This window comes from Balaenoptera ricei, chromosome 16, assembly GCF_028023285.1.
Source record: "Balaenoptera ricei isolate mBalRic1 chromosome 16, mBalRic1.hap2, whole genome shotgun sequence".
Classification (NCBI taxonomy): Eukaryota; Metazoa; Chordata; class Mammalia; order Artiodactyla; family Balaenopteridae; genus Balaenoptera; species Balaenoptera ricei.
This window is the reverse complement of record NC_082654.1, coordinates 64,744,597-64,765,857: the sequence shown is the minus strand read 5'-3', so window position 1 is coordinate 64,765,857 and position 21,261 is coordinate 64,744,597. Positions and strand designations below refer to the sequence as shown.

Sequence of the window (21,261 nt, the reverse complement as noted above, 5' to 3'; positions counted from 1 at the left end):
GCTGAGAAACCAAATATTGGATTAAGCCGCATTGGGGGAGGAGTGGTAAGAGACAGACTGGCAGACAGACTTCAGTGGGGGTAGGGTGGCGGAGACAGTGGGTGTCACCTGCTGTGTAGTGCTATCATTCTCGTCTTTTCTGCACGAGATTTTGGGGTGGCCACAGGGAGAGGGCCTAAAACGCGCGGAGCCTGCAGTGCCCACTCGCGCGGGCAGCGGCAGAGGGTTGCAGTTGGCGCGGCGCAGAAGACCAAGGGATTGAACCCGGCCTGCCACCCTCTTGGGCGCCTGGGCCCGCCAGGGGTCAGCGAGCCTGAGGCAGCAGGAGCAAGTACGCCTGAGGGCCTTCACCGGGCGTCTCTGACGGTTTCCGCCCCTTCCCTTTCTACCTTCACCCACTGCCCAGCAGCGGACAGGCCCCTTCATAGAAAGTCTGAAAAAGCCAGGGCGCCAGGGTGCAGGCAGGCAGGGGAAGCAGGCGCCTGCAGCCCGGGGCGCTCCTCCAGCGAGGCGGCGGGACTCAGGCTGCCCGCCTGGGAGACCGGAGAATAGAGGGAACCCCAGTCTCCCGGGGAGCCGCCGTCCGGGCTGGCCAGCTCCTCGCAGGGAGGCGCAAGCGACTCCAGCCCGTAGAGGCTGTGGTCCGCTATGCGCAGCGTCTGCGTCAGCGCCCAGATGTAATTGTGAGCGAAGCGCAGCGTCTCGATCTTGGTGAGCTTCGCATCGTCCGGGAAGGTGGGCAAGACGCCGCGCAGCGCGTCCAGAGCGGAGTTGAGGTTGTGCATCCGATTGCGCTCGCGGTCGTTGGCCTTCTTGCGCCGGCTCCGTCGCTGCTTGCTCAGAGCTAATTCACTCTTGGGGCGGCTGCGCCCTCCGCGTCGCGCACGGGGCTTCCTCGAGGACCCTCGGCAACCGCCCCCTTCCGTCTCGGCGCAGTTCCCCTGCAAGCGAGTGGGGCTGGGCGGAGCGGATGCGACGCAGGTCACTTCGTCGTCCGAGGCGCCCGGGAAGGGCTGCTCCGTCTCGTGGGTCACTTGGACAGCTGGCGCACACGAGGGATGAGGCGTCATCCTGCGGCGGGGTAAGAGGTAAGGGTAAGAGTGGGTCAGTCACCCGGGCACAGTTCCCAATCCTGGGGCCAGGTGGGAAAAATCGAGAGAAAGCCACCCCCCGCCCCTGCCGGACCAGAGGACCCCCTTTCCCCTCTGCTTATCGCTCTGTGGCTCCAGGCGTTACCTTGCTGTAGGGCGCAAAGGGGTAGAGAGCCGTAGGCAGTGAGAGCAGCGGTGAGCTGCGCTGGCTTTTTCGTCTGCAAGTTCAGCTGAGAAGCAGGCGCCGCCGCTGGAAAGTTTCTTCGGCCCCAGAGAAGAAAAGTGTAAAGGGGGGCCCGGGCCTCTGTTGCTCTCTTTTGGCGCGGCTGCGAGACCCTGCAGATTTTCTGAGCCGCCAGTCGTGTGCCCCTTGGCACGCTTTATCTGCTGCGCCCGGGCTAGGAGCGTGCCTGCCCCGCTGCTGCCCGCGCCGCCGTCCAATCAGCGCCCGGGCCAGGGGGCCGCGCCACGCGAGCCCGCTCCGCCCTTCGCGGGGCACAGCTGGATTCCGGACAAAGGGGTGGATGGGGTCGGGGGAGGGGAATGCCGCTCTGTTTGCTTTCTCCCCGCGGGCTCTGTCCCAGCAACTCTCGGTTCCTCAAAGAGCCTCGCCCGGTGAGAAGGGCCTTGTCTAGCTCGCGTCTGGCGGCCCCAAACCGCTTTGCTCCTATTCTGGCTTTCCTTGGCATCTGTCCAGACCCTTTCTTGGTACCCTGAAGGGGGCTTTGAGAAGTCAGTAGGGTAGGTCAATCCCCGTGTGTTACACAAGGGGAAACTGAGGCTCAGAAAGGAGGCAGCTTGCCCCCAAACCACTCTGAAAGGACAAGGAGCCAGGTGTCCTATCAGCTTGGAGGGGCATCCACTAATTCCTAGTGCCATTCTGCTCTCCTCCTCTAAGGGTCAGGTTAGGAAATACAGAGGGTGATGTTTCACTGACCCTTTCTATTTTGGGACGAGGCACAGGGTGACCACAGAGAGAGATCCTGCCTATGTCCCTGCCACTTAGAGACCTTTGCCTGGGGATGAGGAGCCCCCCACCATGCCCTGAGATGATGCCCCACGCTCAGATGTAGGTGCTTAGAACCTCTCCCCTCATCCCACCACCCATCAGAAATCTAAGACATTTTTATCGTGCCTCAGAGTTGGAGGGTGGCTATGGTGGGACCTCCAGGGGCATTCCACCACTACCAATTGTGGACAGTACCCTAGCAATCTGCCGGGGCCTGTGGGGGAAGAGCTCAGATGAGAAGGGGTCAGGAGTTCACAGCGAGCCCCTGTGTATTTTAAATGCCCCTGGATGGGCTTCCCTGGTGGCGCAGTGGTTGAGAATCCGCCTGCCAATGCAGGGGACACGGGTTCGAGCCCTGGTCTGGGAGGATCCCACATGCCGCGGAGCGACTAGGCCCGTGAGCCACAATCACTGAGCCTGCGCGTCTGGAGCCTGTGCTCTGCCATAAGAGAGGCCGCGATAGTGAGAGGCCCGCGCACCGCGATGAAGAGTGGGCCCCGCTTGCCGCAACTGGAGAAAGCCCTCGCACAGAAACGAAGACCCAACACAGCCAAAAATAAATAAATAAATAAATAAATAAATTTTAAAATGCCCCTGGAGTGCTGGTGCTTCAAGAAGCAGATCAACTCTTTCTCCCCTTAGTCCTCCTGTCCAATCACAGGCCGGCAGGGGCTGCCTGCACAACTTGGTGCAGCCCCCTAGGCAGGGGTCAGGCAGTGAGCACAGGGCAAGGTCTCTTCAAGACCCCCAATTAGCAGTGTCTGGAAATAAAAGTGAGTCTGAACACACCATCCCTCCCTTCTTCCCCCGCCTGTCCCTTTGTCTCTGCTTTGGACACCCTGTGGCCTTCTGCTTCTGGTCAGTCAGGGTGAGTGTGCCCCCAGGGAGAAAGCTGAGTCTGGGAAGACCGGGGTCTGGATTAAGTCTCTGAAGGCCCCGAAGGTCTTCACTTTCTAGCAGAACCAGATAACCTGAGCCTCTGGAAGCTGGCAGAGGGGGGTCAGGACCCGGCAGGGAAACTGAGGGGATAGGGTGAGGAAATGAGGTAAGTAAGTCTGCATATCTGCCCTAGTGACAGCCTCTTGACACTTGCCCAGTCTGCTCGGAGGGCGAAATTACCTTGAGGCAGAGAGAGGGTGGATATGCTTGGGAGCCAGGGATCCAGGGCTCTAGGTCTGTGTGGAGGTGGGGGAGCTGTCCTCAGGATCTCAGCTGGTGTGCTTTTGGCAGAGGCTCCTTCCCTTGTTGCTTGGGAACTGAAGCTAGGAGCCAGGCTCCAGACCAACAAAGGGACCCTGCCGAGACTCCTGAGTTCCACATTTTGCTGCTGCTCCTCCCTTAGGTCACAACTTGCTCCAAACTTGTCTTCTAGTCATAAGAATGAGAACCTTAGGCCCATTTTACAGATGGAAAGTCAAGGCCCAGAAAGGGTAAGTGACTCACGCAAGGTCACACAGCAAGTTCTAGCAGAATCACATAGAACTCAGGTCCTAAGACTCCTAGTCCTAGATTCTCCCTTGCAGCTGTTGCCTCTCTTTGATTGGGGGAAATTTTTTTTTTCAAGGCAAAACCAGACATCCCCAAATGTAGAAGATAGAAGTCCTGGGTCTGTGAGGAATGACAGGGTCAGAGTAGAAAAAGGATAGTGGCCCCATCTCCCAGTGCCAAGGGGAGCCAGTATCCACTCAGGCTCCATCTCTCTACTTTCTCACCCTATACACCTGCCTTGCTTGATTTCTATCCTGCAAATTAGGATCTGAGAGAGGAAACCCAAAGCATGCTTCCCTAGGACTAGGGGACCCAGCCTGGCTCCGAGGAGGGAGCCCTGGCCATAAGGGATCAAAGCACCCCTATGGGTCCCTGGAGGCCTGAAGAGCAGCCCACAACCAGGGCTCTCATCCTGCAGTGGCCCTCAGATGAGAACTGAAGGCGGGACTCGCCTTGGCTCAGTCTTGACTCAGGTGGCCCATGTGTACTGATGAGAGCCGCAGGGCAAGCTTTCTGCACCAGGGAAGATTCTGGGGATATTTGGGAATCTTCTTGACTGGGAGAGAATTCTGGCACCTTCTGAGAATTCTTATCCAGCTTCCCCAGCGCCGACTCCGGCTCAGGGCTCTCCAGGGCTTGCGGGCCGCCACCACTCCTGCTTTGCGCAAAACACAGGGCGAGGAGCGCGCAGCAGCCGGGGGCAGTGATCTCCTTGAGGCACTCAAGAACTCTCCGCAGCCCTTCCTCTGGTCCGGAGGGCGGGGCCGGAGGTCGAGGAGTCCTGGGGGATTAGAGATCAAGGATCCACGTCTTCCCTTTCAGCTGTAGAGGATGCGCAGGCCCCTCTCCAAAGTTAACTCCTGTACTTTTGGCGGCGGAGGCGCAGGCTATGACAACTCAGTGCGCGCTGGCGGTATCTGTGAAAGGACTCTTCCAGCCGGGAGCAGAGCCTGTTCCTGAAGCCCCCGGCCGGCCACAGCCTCTAAGGCCTTTGGGAACCCCGCGCCCCTCGACTCTCTGAGACCTAGGCTTGCCTGGAGGCTGAGGGGGCCCAGGAGAGAGGCAACAGCCTGATGCCTGGAGACCGCGGGCAGATTGGAAAAGAAGGAAGGCAGCGGTCCGCCCTGCCGCCTTCCCGTCGGTGGGGGTAATCTTAAAAGTGCCTGGGGGCTCTTTGAGAAACAAGGGGAAGGGAGGGGGGGCCACAAGAGGCTGAATAGCTAATGACTTGCCAGAGGAGGGGGCTTCTTTCTCTCGCCTTCGCCTCCGCGCTGAAAGAGGGGAAGACAAAAATCTGGCGAGCGAGCTGCCCAGGCCGAGACTAGCCACTTCAAACAGCCCTTCAAACAAAAGGAGACGACGAAAAGAAAGCCCCACCTGTCTCCAGTGTTTGCTAAAATAATAATAAATAGATTTCGTTTAATAAATAATTACAAGAGATTGTAAAGTGGAGTGCTTTGGAAAACATCTACTGCGGGAGTCCCGCAGCCAGCCGTCACCTGCTCCCAAGGCGGGCAACTTTATTGTTAAGCCACCCCCCAACTAGTTTGCCTCTGATAAACCCTCTCTCGTTTTCACAGTGACTGTTTACTCATAGTTAGCACAATATTACCTTTGCCGTGATAAACCCAGATGGGGGAGACCTGGCCCCTGGCCCCTGGGCACACCTGTCCCAGAAGCTGACACATGGATTTGGCACGGAGCAGGCCTTCCCGCCCCCCCGGCCTTCCCGCGTGTACATTGGCCCAATTGCCACCCATTTATAACAGGTTGGCTGCAAGGCCTATCTCGGTCCTATTTGTCTTCTTTTATTGAAAGCATATGGTCTCCAGGGGCTCACCAGCCCCATATTTCATCTGCCGGGAGCTGGGGCGCTTCCGCAGGCTGGTGCTGCCCTGCGCTCTGCTCCCCACCCAACGGCTGCTGCGCCAGCTGAGAGGATGGCGGAGGTGGGGTGGGGAGAGATAAGGAGGGCTCCTCATTCGCTTTGGGAGAGAAGCTATTCCCCCAGAGACTCCCCCTCCCCGGCTCAGGGACCTCGTGCGCTCCTGAATGGGTAGCCGGTTCTTTTTCTTGGGTAGGTGAGAGGGCGCCATATGCCACCCCCCAGGGCGCACGAGGGAGCTCCGGCCCGGGGAGTCCTCGAACAAAGGGAAGAGAGGGCCCCGGACCTCAGGAGCATCCGAGGTCTTTATTTGCAGATGCCCCTCCCTGCCTAGGGCCGCCTCCCCCCCGGGCGTCCGTAGCTCGCACGCAGCGCCTGGAAACAAAGTGTCTACATTATCTCCGCCGCCGACGGAGACAGTGAATGCGTGAAAAGGTGCATTGCGCACCAAGGCACCTGTTGAAGCGGCGCCTCTTCTCAGCGCCTCTCTCTGCTCTGCCTTCAGTTAGGAGGGAGTGGGGGGCGGGAGGAGGGAGAGATACTGTGATTTGTGGCGACATATGTTGAGCAGATCGGTGTGTACTCTTCACAGGGACACACGCCCCCTCGCTCCCATACACACCCCGAGAGAAGGAGCAGCTGCTCTCCTCACCTTCTCCCGACATAATACCTGGGCCAGGCGCTTTGGCATAGCCTTTTGAGACTCCAGCTCTCCCCACCCTCTCTGCCTTCCGCCCCCACCCGCTGTCCCAGTCTTGGCAGCTTCGCTGTAGGACTTTATTGTCAAATTTAACAGATGCACGTTTGTTCCCAGCGCCCGGGCCTCAAACACACACATACACACACGCAGACATCCACAGAAAACGCGACAAATGACACAGATGCGGAGCGCGAAATGTCCATATGCCGGGCTCCGCGCCGCGCGGACTGGGGAAACAAACAGGGCTGTGTGATTTTTCCCTCCCCCGAAAGGAAGAAACGGAAACCGCCGGGGGGCCGTGAGGCCCCTCCAGGCCCCTCCAATTTCGCCCTTGCCCCTTGGCGCGGTGGCGCACTGCGCGGCGCGGCGCGGCGCTGGGGGCCAGGAGAGCGCAAGGCGTGGACGCAGAGCGCAGAAGGAAATGCTGCAGGAAAGGGGCCCCTGGGAGAAGCGATGAGGGCTGGAAGCTCTGCAGGTGTGGGTTCGGCACTGCCTGACCTCTGGCCCTCGCTTGACCTCTGGGCTTCTAAACTCCTGAGTGGTGAAGACGCCTTGGTCCTTACGGGATTCCCTGGGTGGGTATCCACCTGAGGCGCACTAGGGCTGGAGGAGTCCGTTGGGCACACTTCACCAGCTCACTTATCTCCTTGGCGGGTGCGCTAACAGAGCATGATGAGGAGAGCAGTGGAGGGGGGAGAGGGGACCTGGCTCTGCCAATATCCCTGTGCCACCTGAGCAAATTATTTTACACGGGCCTCGGTGTCCCCTCTATTAAAGGAAAAAGCTGTGAAGGAAATACTTTGTAATTTTCTTTTCAAGTTTTGCAAAATTTGGAAGTCTTGGATAGCAACGGGCCTTAGGCTGTGAGTGGAGGAAACCCAGAGACAGTGCAGCTCTTCTCCCGCTCCCCAACATCCACACTGGTTCCCAGATGTGAGTTTCTGGTTGGCTGAGTCTTTCACCAACATTTGAGTGGCTGAGGGCAGTGTTGGTCGTAGGGAAAGACAGGCACTGAGGGGTTTAGGAAGCTATCTTCTGTCCCTCTGTCTTTCAACTCTCAGGGCACAGGCAACCTTTGGGCCACTGTGACATTCGGTGACAGTCAGGCATGCCTGATGATACCAGGCTTTCAGACCTTCATTTCTTCCAGTGCCAGGATGGAGCTGGGAAGCTGGGTGGTGGATGTATGGCTCTTCAGCCCCTTAGTCTCTCCAGGCCTGTTTTTGGAGAAGAACATGCCCCTCCCACCCTCATTGTGAGCTTGGATGAACGCTGCCCATTCTGAAAGATAGAGACAGCTTCCCTCAGCCTTTCACAAATTGTCTTTCTTTTCTGTGTGCGTGGTTTTTTTTTTGTGACTGTAGGGGTTCTGACCTTTCTGAGGTCCACTGGCCCAGGGCAGGGGGCAGTCTCCTTTGGGAGAAATCTCTTTTGTAGAAGTCAGGGCTTGTGCTGGCAGGGGAGTCCTCTACCTGGTGGTCCCTCTGTTCCCCTGTCCTGATGTCCCCTACCCAACCACCCCCAGCCCTGTGGGGATTCTGTATAGGCAACAGCAGTCAGAACCAAAGGGTGTCAGAACTGCTGTGAGTTGGGGGTGAGGGCATCTCACTTTCTGAGGTCACCATACATGAGATACTCACCCCACCTCCAGTTATCAGATTGGGAAGGCAACCTAATAAAGGGACAGGGGTAGAAGGTGGGCAGGGTCAAGAGTTAATTCTAGAGTAACTCAGTGGAGAAGCCACAGAATGTAATGCAGTGCAGCTTTCTACGAAGCACTTAATAGCATTCTATCCGTATAGAACCTTGAAGGAGGCAGATCACCCTCTCACACAACCTGTGTGGGCTTCAGGAAGGGATTTTTCTTGTTCCCATTTTACCCCTGACCAATCTGAAGCTCAAGGTCATAGAGCCGAGTCTGGAACTCCTCTTCCCTGTGTCCCCTCCAGCCAGCTGGCAGGGAATCTTCATTTAGTCACCCTCCTGGCCACCTACCCACTGCCCACACTCCAGGATCTTCATCCTGCCACCCCCTGGAGCCCTTTGGAGGTGGGCAGGTCTCAGCCAGGGCTTTGGGGGCACAGGAGTTGAGGGGTTTGGGAACAATAAATAAGGCAGACTTTTCCCTTCTCTCTTGTCTTTGTCTTCCTGTGGCTTCCAAGAGCCTCCCCTATCTCGCGGGCAATGCTACGGAGGCAGGGCCAGGCTTGCAGTCCCTTCAGAGTGCGCACCTTCTTAATTTGTGTGCTCAAGTCACCTCACTTAACCTCACTGCAGCCCCAGCCCTGCTGTGAGGGCAATAATCTTCCTGTCCCCCCTTGCTTAGACTGTAAAATAGGTGGGCCCAGTTTTTTTTGATTATGTGGCACTATCAGAAAACTATTTTAGGCACACCCTTCAAAATATGTTAGCTACTTATAATTCTTCACATATTATGTACAATATAAAGCATATGCAAAATATGATTTATTGTAAATGATAGATGTCTTTCTGTACCAGACAGGGCAAGTAGTGGAAAAGAGAATGTGATTTGAGCCAGACACCCTGGGTTCCATTTTGGATTTCTGTGCCTAGCAGCTGTGTAACTTTGGCTAATTGACTCAACCTCTCTGAGTCACCTCCATTTTCTCACCTATAAAATGGGCATAATAATAGAGTACCTACCTCATGGGGCTTAAATGATCGGATTTGTTTAAAGTGATCAACATCAGCAGGTAGTGAGTGCTCAATCTTTATAAATACAATGTAATATGTACTTTATAAAACATACCTTCAAAGAAATTTGCACCCAGGAAATAAAAATAAATATAACTAGAAGTTCTAATACGTGACTCTCCTCATGCCCCCCTGTCCAGGCAACCCACTTTGAAGCCTGCTGTGTTAAGCAGCCACCGTAGCAGTATCATCAACAATTATGACACAGGTTTATATTTGATGGGCACTTTATCACCCATTATTATTTCTCAGCACACCAGTGAGGCCACATGGTCAGAGATCTTAATCCCATTTTACATATGAAGAAACTGAAGCTTTGCAGAGCTGATGTGACTCACCCAAGGGCACCCAATTTGTACTGTGGAGTGGGAATAAGAATCTAAGTCTTCTGACCCCACGTCTGTGCCTCATCCACCCTGGCTCTATGTTACACTGTGGATCCCACTTATGAGCTGGTTGTAAACCCAACCCAGTTAGGCTCTTGCAGAACAACTACCAAGGAAGGGCGTGTGGGCTAATCAATGAGCTGGTGGTGTGTGCGTATGGCTCATTCACTCTTGTCCAGCAGAAACCGTAGTGGGCTTGGAGGCCCCTGGCATGTGACCTTATTTGGTGGGTGAGGTACACTTTGCAGATATTAAGTGTAGAAGGGAGCACTTTTATGCAGAGCTTCAAGTCTGCACAGGAAACAGCAAATCAAATTCCTGTCAATGCAATTGCCCAGATACCAAGATGGCCTGGGTTAATTGGGCACACCTTACCTCTGTCCCATAAATGTTTATGAAGGGTCATCAGGAGACAGTGGTGGCCAGCTGTTCCCTACAGTCACAGAGATTAGACTCAGGGGAAGTGGTTTGAGTTGAAAAGGCAGGGATTTAGGCTATTTATGACCATGTCTTCCCTAATAGGTAAACATGGTGAGAGTCCTCTTCAGGTGAGGTGGAATCCTCTCTGTAAAGACCTCCCATTCCTGGCATAGAATGGTTATATAGTCTGCTTAGAGGCAGGGGGATGGACTGGATGACCCCAGGAGACTGTATCCATCCCCATGACTTTACCACCGGGACTATTCAGTTTTATAAAACACACTTGGGGAGTCAAGTCATCTGCCACAGAAGTCCTTCAAGATCATGGGTGGAATTTATTACTATAGTTCTTAACCTGAGTGAATTAGAAGTAATACCAGTCCCCTTCTGAAGCATTACAGAACAATAGCACAAACCCATGATATACTAGGTGTTGTGAGAAATATCAAGAACCAGAGGGTTGGGGCTGAGAAATACCTTCACTAGTATGTGGTCCCCAACACTAAGTTGACACATGATTGGGAACAGAAAGGAAATTTGTCTTGTCCAGTGTCACACTACAAGTGTGGCCAAGTCAGACAGAACTCAGATCTCTTTCCACTATTATTCCATGATCAAGTCCCAGAGCCCTTGCTCTGTGTTGTTCTCATTTGGTACCCATCCTTCTCTGCCTGATGTGTGGAGGTCCCTTGTCCTGTGTCTCCCTTAGTAGAGGATGAGCTCCCTGAGGACAGGGGCTGTGTCATGTTGAGAATTTAGCAAGGATGTTGTAAATGGTGGGTCTCTAATAGACACCAGCTTGATGGGCCCAGGCAGGTTAAGTTTATGTGAGATCTGAGCATCTGGGCAGCCAGCCGGAGGTTGGCAGGATATGGAAGGAGTGGAAAGGACTGATCAGACCCAGTCTGCTGTTGTAAACTCTGATGCAGGTGATGGAACCGAGGCTGTGGGGATGATGGAAGCAGAGAAAGGGAGGCACATTCTTCCCTTTAAGGGCACAACCTGGAAGTGGTATACATTACTTCTGCTTATGTTTGGATCAACTAGTACTTAATCCCATGTTTCATTTAGCTGCAAGGGAGGCTGGGAAATGTAGTCTGAAGTCTAGGTCACCATATGCCTAGTTATAAATTGGAAATCTATTAGCAACAGTCTTTATCACACTTAGTTATTAGAAAAGATGAACTTTTCCTCCTTGGACTGCAGTAGAGATCCTTAACGTAGTGTCCATCCCCCAGCCTAGGGGCTCCCAAGGATTGTGAAACCCCAAAGTTAGTAGGCAATGTTCTGTGTATGCATGCATCTTTCTGAGAAGATTTGAGTTTCTTTAGGTCATCAGGGGGTCCTTGGCCCTCTGCCCCAAACATTAAGAATTTACTATGGTCTGAAGGTTGCTGAGAAATTTTGTGCAAGTCATACAATCTCTCTGATTTTTTTATTTTGAGAATTCTTTTCTCTTCTATAGAGATGTGCTGAGGCTCTGAGTGAATAAAGAGCTTTGAATAAAGTCCTGGCAAAACAAAATGAAGGCCTCTCAGTCATTTAGCATATACGTACTGAAATCTGAAGTGGGCCAAGCACTATGGTCAGCACTAGGAATAAATCCAGTCCCTGCCTCAAGAGCTCAGAGTCTAGTGGTGAGACAACAGGCACCTAGACTAGGAATTACAGAACTCTTCTGTGCCTACCATCACAGATCAGGCCCTCTGGTAGCCCAGAAGTCTGAAAATTTAACAAGTACCCCAGGTGCTTTTGATATGAAGCCAGCATTGGGGCCAGGCCACAGATGACTAGCTTATAAGCTTTTGAAAAGGTCACTGCAGGCAAAGATGCAGGAACCAAGGCTGGCAGGAAGAGTCCTGGGCTCTGGGTTCTAACTCCAGCTCTGTGGAACTGTACACAGCTCCTCTGTAGACTGCTCACTCATTCATGAAGAGCAGTTACAGAGAGTGATCAAGGGCAGACTGTGGACATTCACAGAAAGATAGACAAAATGAAGGACCAGATGTACCAGATGAAGGAACAAGATAAAACCCCATAAAAACAACTAAATGAAATGGAGATAGGCAACCTTCCGGAAAAAGAATTCAGCATAATGATAGTGAAGATGATCCAGGACCTTGGAAAAAGAATGGAGGCAAAGATCGAGAAGATGCAAGAAATGTTTAACAAAGACCTAGAAGAATTAAAGAACAAACAAACAGAGATGAACAATACAATAACTGAAATGAAAACTACACTAGAAGGAATCAATAGCAGAATAACTGAGGCAGAAGAACGGAGAAGTGACCTGGAAGACAGAATGGTGGAATTCACTGCTGTGGAATAGAATAAAGAAAAAATAATGAAAAGAAATGAAGACAGCCTAAGAGACCTCTGGGACAACATTAAACACAACAACATTTGCATTATAGGGGTCCCTGAAAGAGAAGAGAGAGAGAAAGGACCCGAGAAAATATTTGAAGAGATTATAGTCGAAAATTTCCCCAACATGGGAAAGAAAATAGCCACCCAAGTCCAGGAAGCGCAGCGAGTCCCATACAGGATAAACCCAAGGAGAAACACGCCAAGACACATAGTAACCAAACTGGCAAAAATTAAAGACAAAGAAAAATTATTGAAAACAACAGGGAAAAATGACAACATACAAGGGAACTCCCATAAGGTTAACAGCTGATTTCTCAGCAGAAACTCTACAAGCCAGAAAGGAGTGGTATGATATACTTAAAGTGATGAAAGGGAAGAACCTACAACCACGATTACTCTACCGGGCAAGGATCTCATTCAGATTCGATGGAGAAATCAAAAGCTCTACAGACAAGCAAAAGCTAAGAGGATTCAGCATCACCAAACCAGCTCTACAACAAATGCTAAAGGAACTTCTCTAAGTGGGAAACACAAGAGAAGAAAAGGACCTACAAAAACAAACCCATAACAATTAAGAAAATGGTCATAGGAACATACATATTGATAATTACCTTAAACGTGAATGGATTAAAGGCTCCAACCAAAAGACACAGGCTCGCTGAATGGATACAAAAACAAGACCCACATATATGCTGTCTACAAGAGACCCACTTCAGACCTAGGGACACATACAGACTTCTAGTGAGGGGATGGAAAAAGATATTCCATGCAAATGGAAATCAAAAGAAAGCTGGAGTAGCAATACTCATATCAGATAAAATATACTTTAAAATAAAGAATGTTACAAGAGACAAGGAAGGACACTACATAATGATCAAGGGATCAATCCAAGAAGAAGATATAACAATTATAAATATATATGCAGCCAACATAGGAGCACCTCAATACATAAGGCAACTGCTAACAGCTATAAAAGAGGAAATCAACAGTAACACAATAATAGTGGGGGACTTTAACACCTCACTTACACCAATGGACAGATCATCCAAACAGAAAATTAATAAGGAAACACAAGCTTTAAATGACACAATAGACCAGATAGATTTAATTGATATTTATAGGACATTCCATCCAAAACAGCAGATTACACTTTCTTCTCAAGTGCACACAGAACATTCTCCAAGATAGATCATATCTTGGGTCACAAATCAAGCCTTGGTAAATTTAAGAAAATTGAAATCATATCAAGCATCTTTTCTGACCGCAACGCTATGAGTTTAGAGATGAATTATGGGGAAAAAAATGTAAAAAACACAAACACATGGCGGATAAGCAATACGTTACTGTATAACCAAGAGATCACTGAAGAAATCAAAGAGGAAATCAAAAAATACCTAGAGAAAAATGACAATGAAAACACGACGATCCAAAAGCAATGAGATGCAGCACAAGCAGTTCTAATAGGGAAGTTTATAGCTATAAAAGCCTACCTCAAGAAACAAGAAACATCTCAAATAAACAATCTAACTGTACACCTAAAGGAACTAGAGAAAGACGAACAAACAAAGCCCAAAGTTAGCAGAAGGAAAGAAATCATAAAGATCAGAGCGGAATTAAATGAAATAGAACAAAGAAAACAATAGCAAGGATCAATAAAACTAAAAGCTGGTTCTTTGAGAAGATAAACAAATTTCATAAACCATTAGCCAGACTCATCAAGAAAAAGAGGGAGAGGACTCAAATCAATAAAATTAGAAATGAAAAAGGAGAAGTTACAATGGACACTGCAGAAATACAAAGCATCATAAGAGACCACTACAAGCAACTCTATGCCAATAAACTGGACAACCTGGAAGAAATGGATAAATTCTTAGAAAGGTATAACCTTCCAAGACTGAACCAGGAAGAAATAGAAAATATGAACAGACCAATCACAAGGAATGAAATTGAAAATGTGATTAAAAATTTTCCAACAAACGAAAGTCCAGGACCAGATGGCTTCACAGGTGATTTCTATCAAACATTTAGAGAAGAGCTAACACCCATCCTTCTCAAACTATTCCAAAAAATTGCAGAGGAAGGAACACTCCCAAACTCATTCTATGAGGCCACCATCACCCTGATACCAAAACCAGACAAAGATACTACAAAAAAAGAAAATTACAGACCAATATCACTGATAAGTATAGATGCAAAAATCCTCAACAAAATACTAGCAAACAGAATCCAACAACACATTAAAAGGATCATACACCATGATCAAGTGGGATTTATCCCAGTGATGCAAGGATTCTTCAATATACGCAAATCAATCAATGTGATACACCATATTAACAAATTGAAGAATAAAAACCATATGATCATCTCAATAGATGCAGAAGAAACTTTTGACAAAATTCAACACCCATTTATGATTAAAAAACTCTCCAGAAAGTGGGCATAGAGGGAACCTACCTCAACATAATAAAGGCCATATATGACAAACCCACAGCAAACATCATTCTTAATGGTGAAAAACTGAAAGCATTTCCTCTAAGATCAGGAACAAGACAAGGATGTCCACTCTCACCACTATTATTCAACATAGTTTTGGAAGTCCTAGCCATGGCAATCAGAGAAGAAAAAGAAATAAAATGAATATAGATTGGAAAAGAAGAAGTAAAACTGTCACTGTCTGCAGATGACATGATACTATATATAGAGAATCCTAAATATGCCACCAGAAAACGACTAGAGCCAATCAATGAATTTGGTAAAGATGCAGGATACAAAATTAATGCATAGAAATCTCTTGCATTCCTATACACTAACAACGAAAGATCAGAAAGAGAAGTTAAGGAAACAATCCCATTCACCATTGCAACAAAAAGAATAAAATACCTAGGAATAAACCTACCTAAGGAGGTAAAAGACCTGTACTCAGAAAACTATAAGACACTGATGAAAGAAATCAAAGATGACAGAAACAGATGGAGAGATATACCATGTTCTTGGATTGGAAGAATCAATATTGTGAAAATGATTATACTACCCAAAGCAATCTACAGATCCAATGCAGTCCCTATCAAATTACCAGTGGCATTTTTTACAGAACTAGAACAAAAAATCTTAAAATGTGTTTGGAGACACAAAAGACCCTGAATAGCCAAAGCAGTCTTGAGGGAAAAAAACGGAGGTGGAGGAATCAGACTCCCTGACTTCAGACTCTACTGCAAAGCTACAGTAATCAAGACAATATGGTACTGGCACAAAAACAGAAATATAGCTCAATGGAACAGGATAGAAAACCCAGAGATAAACCCATGCACCTATGGTCAACTAATCTATGACAAAGGAGGCAAGGATATACAATGGAGAAAAGACAGTCTCTTCAATAAGTGGTGCTGGGAAAACTGGACAGCTACATGTAAAAGAATGAAATTAGAACACTTCCTAACACCGTACACAAAAATAAACTCAAAATGCATTAGAGACCTAAATGTAAGACCGGACACTATAAAACTCTTAGAGGAAAACATAGGAAGAACACTCTTTGACATAAATCACAGCAAGAGCTTTTTTGATCCACCTCCTAGAGTAATGGAAATAAAAACAAAAATAAACAAATGGGACCTAATGAAACTTAAAAGCTTTTGCAAAGCAAAGGAAACTACAAACAAGACAAAAAGACAACCCTCAGAATGGGAGAAAGTATTTGCAAATGAATCAATGGACAAAAGATTAATCTCCAAAATATATAAACAGCTCATGCAGCTCAATATTAAAAAAACAAACACCCCAATCCAAAAATGGGCAGAAGACCTAAATAGACATTTCACCAATGAAGACATACAGATGGCCAAGAAGCACATGAAAAGCTGCTCAACATCACTAATTATTAGAGAAATGCAAATCAAAACTACAATGAGGTATCACCTCACACCAGTTAGAATGGGCTTCATCAGAAAATCTACAAACAACAAATGCTGGAGAGAGTGTGGAGAAAAGGGAACCCCTTGCACTGTTGGTGGCAATGTAAATTGATACAGCCACTATGGAGAACAGTATGGAGGTTCCTTAAAAAACTAAAAATAGAATTACCATATGACCCAGCAATCCCACTACTGGGCATATACCCAGAGAAAACCATAATTCAAAAAGACACATGCACCCCAATGTTCATTGCAGCACTATTTACAATAGCCAGGTCATGGAAACAACGTAAATGCCCATTGACAGATGAATGGATAAAGAAGAGGTGGCACATATATACAATGGAATATTACTCAGCCATAAAAAGGAACGAAATTGAGTCATTTGTTGAGACATGGATGGATCTAGAGACTGTCATACAGAGTGAAGTAAGTCAGAAAGAGAAAAACAAATATTGTATATTAATGCATATATGTGGAACCTAGAGAAATGGTACAGATCAACTGGTTTGCAGAGCAGAAATAGAGACACAGATGTAGAGAACAAACGTATGGACACCAAGGGGGAAAAGTGGCGAGGGTGGTGGTGGTGGTGGGATGAATTGGGAGATTGGGCTTGACATGTATACATTAATATGTATAAAATAGATAACTAATAAGAACCTGCTGTATAAAAATAAAATAAAATAAAATTCAAAAATTCAAACAAACAAAAAAAGCAAACTGTGGAGTTAGCTAGGAAGGTCCGAATACAGGCTATGGACGGATCTTAATCTCTTTGTAATGTTGGACTAATTACTTAATTTCTCTGGCTTTGATTCTTTTATCTAAAAACGGATGCAACCATAGTGCTCACATCCAAGGTTGTTCTTGTTTTAAATGAGCTAATAGATGTCTAGCACTTAGAATAGTGCCCAGCTCATAGCAAGGGCAATGCTTTATTGAGGGTTACTGGGTGCTGGCCACTGGGTCCATGGTAGGGCTGCACAGGAGAGCAAAACACACAGTCTCTTACAGGTTGACGGCCCGTCTACTTTGGGGAGGCAGATGTTAACAAAGCAGCCATACGAATAGATGATGACAAACCCTGGTGAGAGCTATGAGCGACAAGCTTTAGGGTGCAATGGAAGCTTGCAATCAGGGAAGGTGTTCTAGAGAGAGGACGAACATATTTAAGGCCTGAAGCAGGAAAGAGCATGGCACATTTGATCTAGTGGAAGGGCCTTGTGGATGGGGCACAGAGAAGGAGGGAGAGAGGTTTGAGATGAAGCTGGAAGGCTGACAGGGCTTCTTTTGGTAGGGCTGGGCCCTGCATAGCTTCATGGGTATTTACCTTGAGAGCAATAGGAGGCCACTGCGTGGTTTTGAACTGGGGACTGGCATGTTCACAATGTACATTTATGGAGAGATCAGTGTGTATGTGAAGAGCAGATTGGTGTACACAGAGGGGAAGCCAAGAGGCCTGTCCGGGTGAGAGGATGGGGCTTGACTGGGGCCAGGGCATGGAGAGAAATGGGTGGATCTAGCTGAGAGAGGGAGAGTGGGCAGAGTCTGGCAATAGATCAAGTATGGGGCATTAGGGAAGAGATAATAGAAATAATGGGGCACTTGTCAGTGAGATGGAGATCACCAGAAGACATGTTGCATTTGGTGCCTTTGAGATGTCCAAGACAGGTCTTGGTGGAAGTGTGTGCTGGAGATGCACATTTGTTAAGCCATCTGGGTATAGCCAGTGTTTGGGTATAGATGAAACAGTTTAGGGAAAGAGCATGGAGTGAAAATAGGAGGGCCTGGGAATGAGTCTAAGGAACTCCAGGCTTTAAAGGCATAAGAGAGGAGGAAGAGCTAAGAAGATTGAGGAGGAGTGACCAGAAAGGAAGGAGGACCACCAGGAAGGTGTGTTGTCCTGAAGGCAAGGGAAGGGTTTCTTAATTCTGCCTGGAGTAAGACACAACGTATGAACCAGCTTGAGGGAGAGCTGCATGTTCCATATGGATATAAGAAAGCATTGTCATTACAAATGTAGTGCTGTGAGTGAAAGTGTTCTACAAACAGCAGGGGGCTCTGCAAACGCATGAGACTAGCCACCTGAGGTGTGTGGTGAGAACTCAGATTACAGTGCAGGGAGACACTATGGAATTCATCCCTAATCTTGTTTCATTAGCCAGTCTTTGATGGCCCATATTTTACACCCCAGGAAATGCCATGAGGACATTAGAGAAAGTCTGGAGACAGAGGATGAGGGGAAAAGCCTAGGAGAAAGCAGGAGGTGATGGTCCTGAAATATTAAAATATGCAATTTTTTCAAATCCGTGTCTTAGGGGAAAAAGTTGTTTCCACTTCTCCAGAGGCCTTTCCTGGCATTTCAGCTCCAACATAAATCTCCTGTTTTAGGATGCCCACATTGCATTGTGCATGATCAAGGGACTTATGTCATAGAAAAGAAGGTGAGGGATTGGATACAGGATCATGACATCCACTGGCTGTTTCACGTATGGCATCTTTGAGAAGCTGCTGGCCTAACAGAGTGTTGGAATGGGCTGCTGAAGGCACCAATGAGTCAGAAAGGATAGGACACCATCCTCCAGAACATAACATACATTCTTTTGTTTGTTTGTTTATTGAAATATAGTTGATGTACAATATTATGTTAGTTTCAGGTATACTACACAGTGATTTGACATTTGCATATATTATGAAGTGATCACTACAATAAGTCTAGTAACCATCTGTTTCCATACAAAGTTATTACAGTATTACTGACCATATTCCTTATGCTGTATAAGACATTACCATGGCTTATTTTATAACTGGAGATTTTTACCTCTTAATCCCCTTCACCTATTTCAACCCTTCCCATCGCCCTCCCCTCTGGTAACCATCTATTTATTCTCTGTACCTATCAGTCTGTTTTTATTTTGTTTTGTTTTGTTTTTTTAGATTCCACATGTAAGTGAGATACTTGTCTTTCTGTCTGACTTATTTCGCTTTGAATAATAGCCTCTATCCAGCCATGTTGTCACAAATTGCAAAATTTCATTTTTATGGCTGAGTAATATTCCATTGTGTATGTATGTGTGTGTATATATACGTATATCTTCTTGATCCATTCATCTATCAACAAACACTTAGGTTACTTCCATATCTTGGCTGTTATAAATAATGCTGCAGTGAACATTGGTGTGCATATGTCTTTTTGAATTAATGTTTTGTTTTCTTTGGGTAAATACCCCGAAGTTAAATTGCTGGATCGTATTGCAATTTGATTTTTAATTTTTTGAGGAACCTCCATACTGTTTGCATAGTGGCTGCACCAATTTACAATCCCCACCAATAGTGCATGGGGGTTTCCTTTTCTTCACGTCCTTACCAACACTTGTTATTTGTTGTCTTTTTGATGATAGCCATTCTGACGGGTCTGAGGTGATATTTCACTGTGGTTTTGATTTGCATTTCCCTTATGATTAGTGTTGTTGAGCATCTTTCATGTGTCTGTTGGCCATCTGTATGTCTTCTTCGGCAGACACAGTGTACATTCTAAATCAACACTCTATATGGTGCTGTATACTCAGTAGGGTAGAACACACGAGTCCCGGAATCAATAGAGTGGAGGCAGGAGTAGCCCCACTTTCTATCACACTCAATGACCCTTTTGGGGAATTCAGCTCTCTGCCTCCACCATTTTGGGTGTGCAGACCCTAGGAACCCAAAGGGAGAGTGCTCCAACAGGAGATAGAACATGAGTGCGTGGAACTACAAGTTTAGGTTGCAGCCTTGGCATATCAAGCTCCTTGAAGCAGGAAGATGAGCCATCATCTTGGCAGGAGTAGTTGATTTCAATCCCCAGAATGATGTAGACACCTGATACAAAGTGGAGGCGGGGAGTAATATGTTCATTACCCAGACGATCCACTTGGATGAATCTCGGTGATAGATGGACAAGTGTAGCAGCCACAACCTGAGTAGAGCATGGTGATAGGGGCTCAGACCTCTCAGGGATGAGGGTCATGCCATCAGGTAAACCACTGAGCCCAGCAGAGATAATTTCTATGGGGGAAGGAAATCTAGAATGGATTGAAAATAAGGGGGATTATGTGTATCAGTTGTAGCCCGAGATCAGATACATAGCAGGCATTGTTTTCTTCTAGCTGATGCCTTCATTTTCTGAGTTATCCCCCAGTAAATAAACCGTCCCATAATTCTAGAGAAGTTACACCCGGAACTTGTGCAAAGAAATTAATCTGAGATCTGAGCAGCACGAGGGGTGGATTGTAGTGGATGCTACGGTGATGTTCCATCCAGTTTGCTCTTTAGCAATAAAGGATTTACTCTTCTAGATGCTAGAAGTGCCTTTGGCTGTCAACCCTCCTCAGAGATTGCCTCAGGTTAACGTAGTTGCCATAGCCAAGGTCATGTTTCCTTCTTGCACAGCCTGCATCTGATGACTGGTCAAAGTGGGGTATAGATATCCATCCCCATCACCCCAACTTGGGATAACCTTAAGGACCATCCCAGCTTCAGAGCTTTCTTGGGTAGAATGAGGCCTTTGGTGAGAACATATCTCAGCCCAACTTCACCCTCTTCCCAATCAGGCTTTCTTCCTTTCTTGTCCCCTCCACAGGTTTGGTCCTAAGAGAACTCTCCCATAAACTCCCTGCACAGTAATCTCCACGTCAGAGTCTGTTGCCTGGGGAAGCTGACTTGAGACATCGCTCTGCAGAGTTAGTGCTCTGGAGATAATAACAGAACCACTGAACTTTTAGAGGTGGAAGGGATGTAAGGATAATCTAGTAATAGCTCAACCACTTCATCTTATAAATGAAGACCCCAAAGTTCAGGAGTAGGCTTGCCCAGAGTTAGTTGCTGGATCTAATCACTCCCAGGTTGTCTAAGGATTGGCTTCCTGACTTGACCTATTATGACTCCTTTGAAATCTTGGTTTGACACAAGGGCCAGCAAACTATAGCCAGCCACCTGTTTTTGTAAATAAAGTTTTGTTGAACACAGCTATGCTCATTGATTTAGGTGCTACAACAGCAGAGTTCAATAGTCACAACAGAGACTTTCTGGCCCACAGTGCCTAAAACATTTACTAACTGGCCCTTTACAAAAAAGTTTGCTGACATGTTTTAACAAATGAATCAGTCAAGGTCCAGTTAGAAAAAGAGAAAGTACTCTAGGTACTTCAGCTGAGGGAATTTAATATAGAAAACTGGTCAAGCAGGTGTTGGAAGCAAAAATTACCTGAAGGTGAGAAAGCAAAAAGTTTATGCCAAGGGAACAGAGTAA

The 21,261-nt window shown here is 47.6% G+C and overlaps 1 protein-coding gene across 1 annotated transcript; it reads right to left on the bottom strand.

Annotated features, from left to right (window-relative positions):
• Positions 1–422: 422 nt before the first annotated feature.
• On the bottom strand, positions 423–1,070 carry NEUROG3 (neurogenin 3). Its single transcript, XM_059900513.1, has one exon. The coding sequence runs from the start codon at positions 1,068–1,070 to the stop codon at positions 423–425; it is 648 nt and encodes a 215-aa protein (XP_059756496.1).
• Between the last annotated feature and the right edge of the window lie 20,191 nt (positions 1,071–21,261).

Bases quoted from the DNA above. Each gene is read 5' to 3' on its own strand.
- NEUROG3 (XM_059900513.1), bottom strand. From the start codon at position 1,070: ATGACGCCTCATCCCTCGTGTGCGCCAGCTGTCCAAGTGACCCACGAG.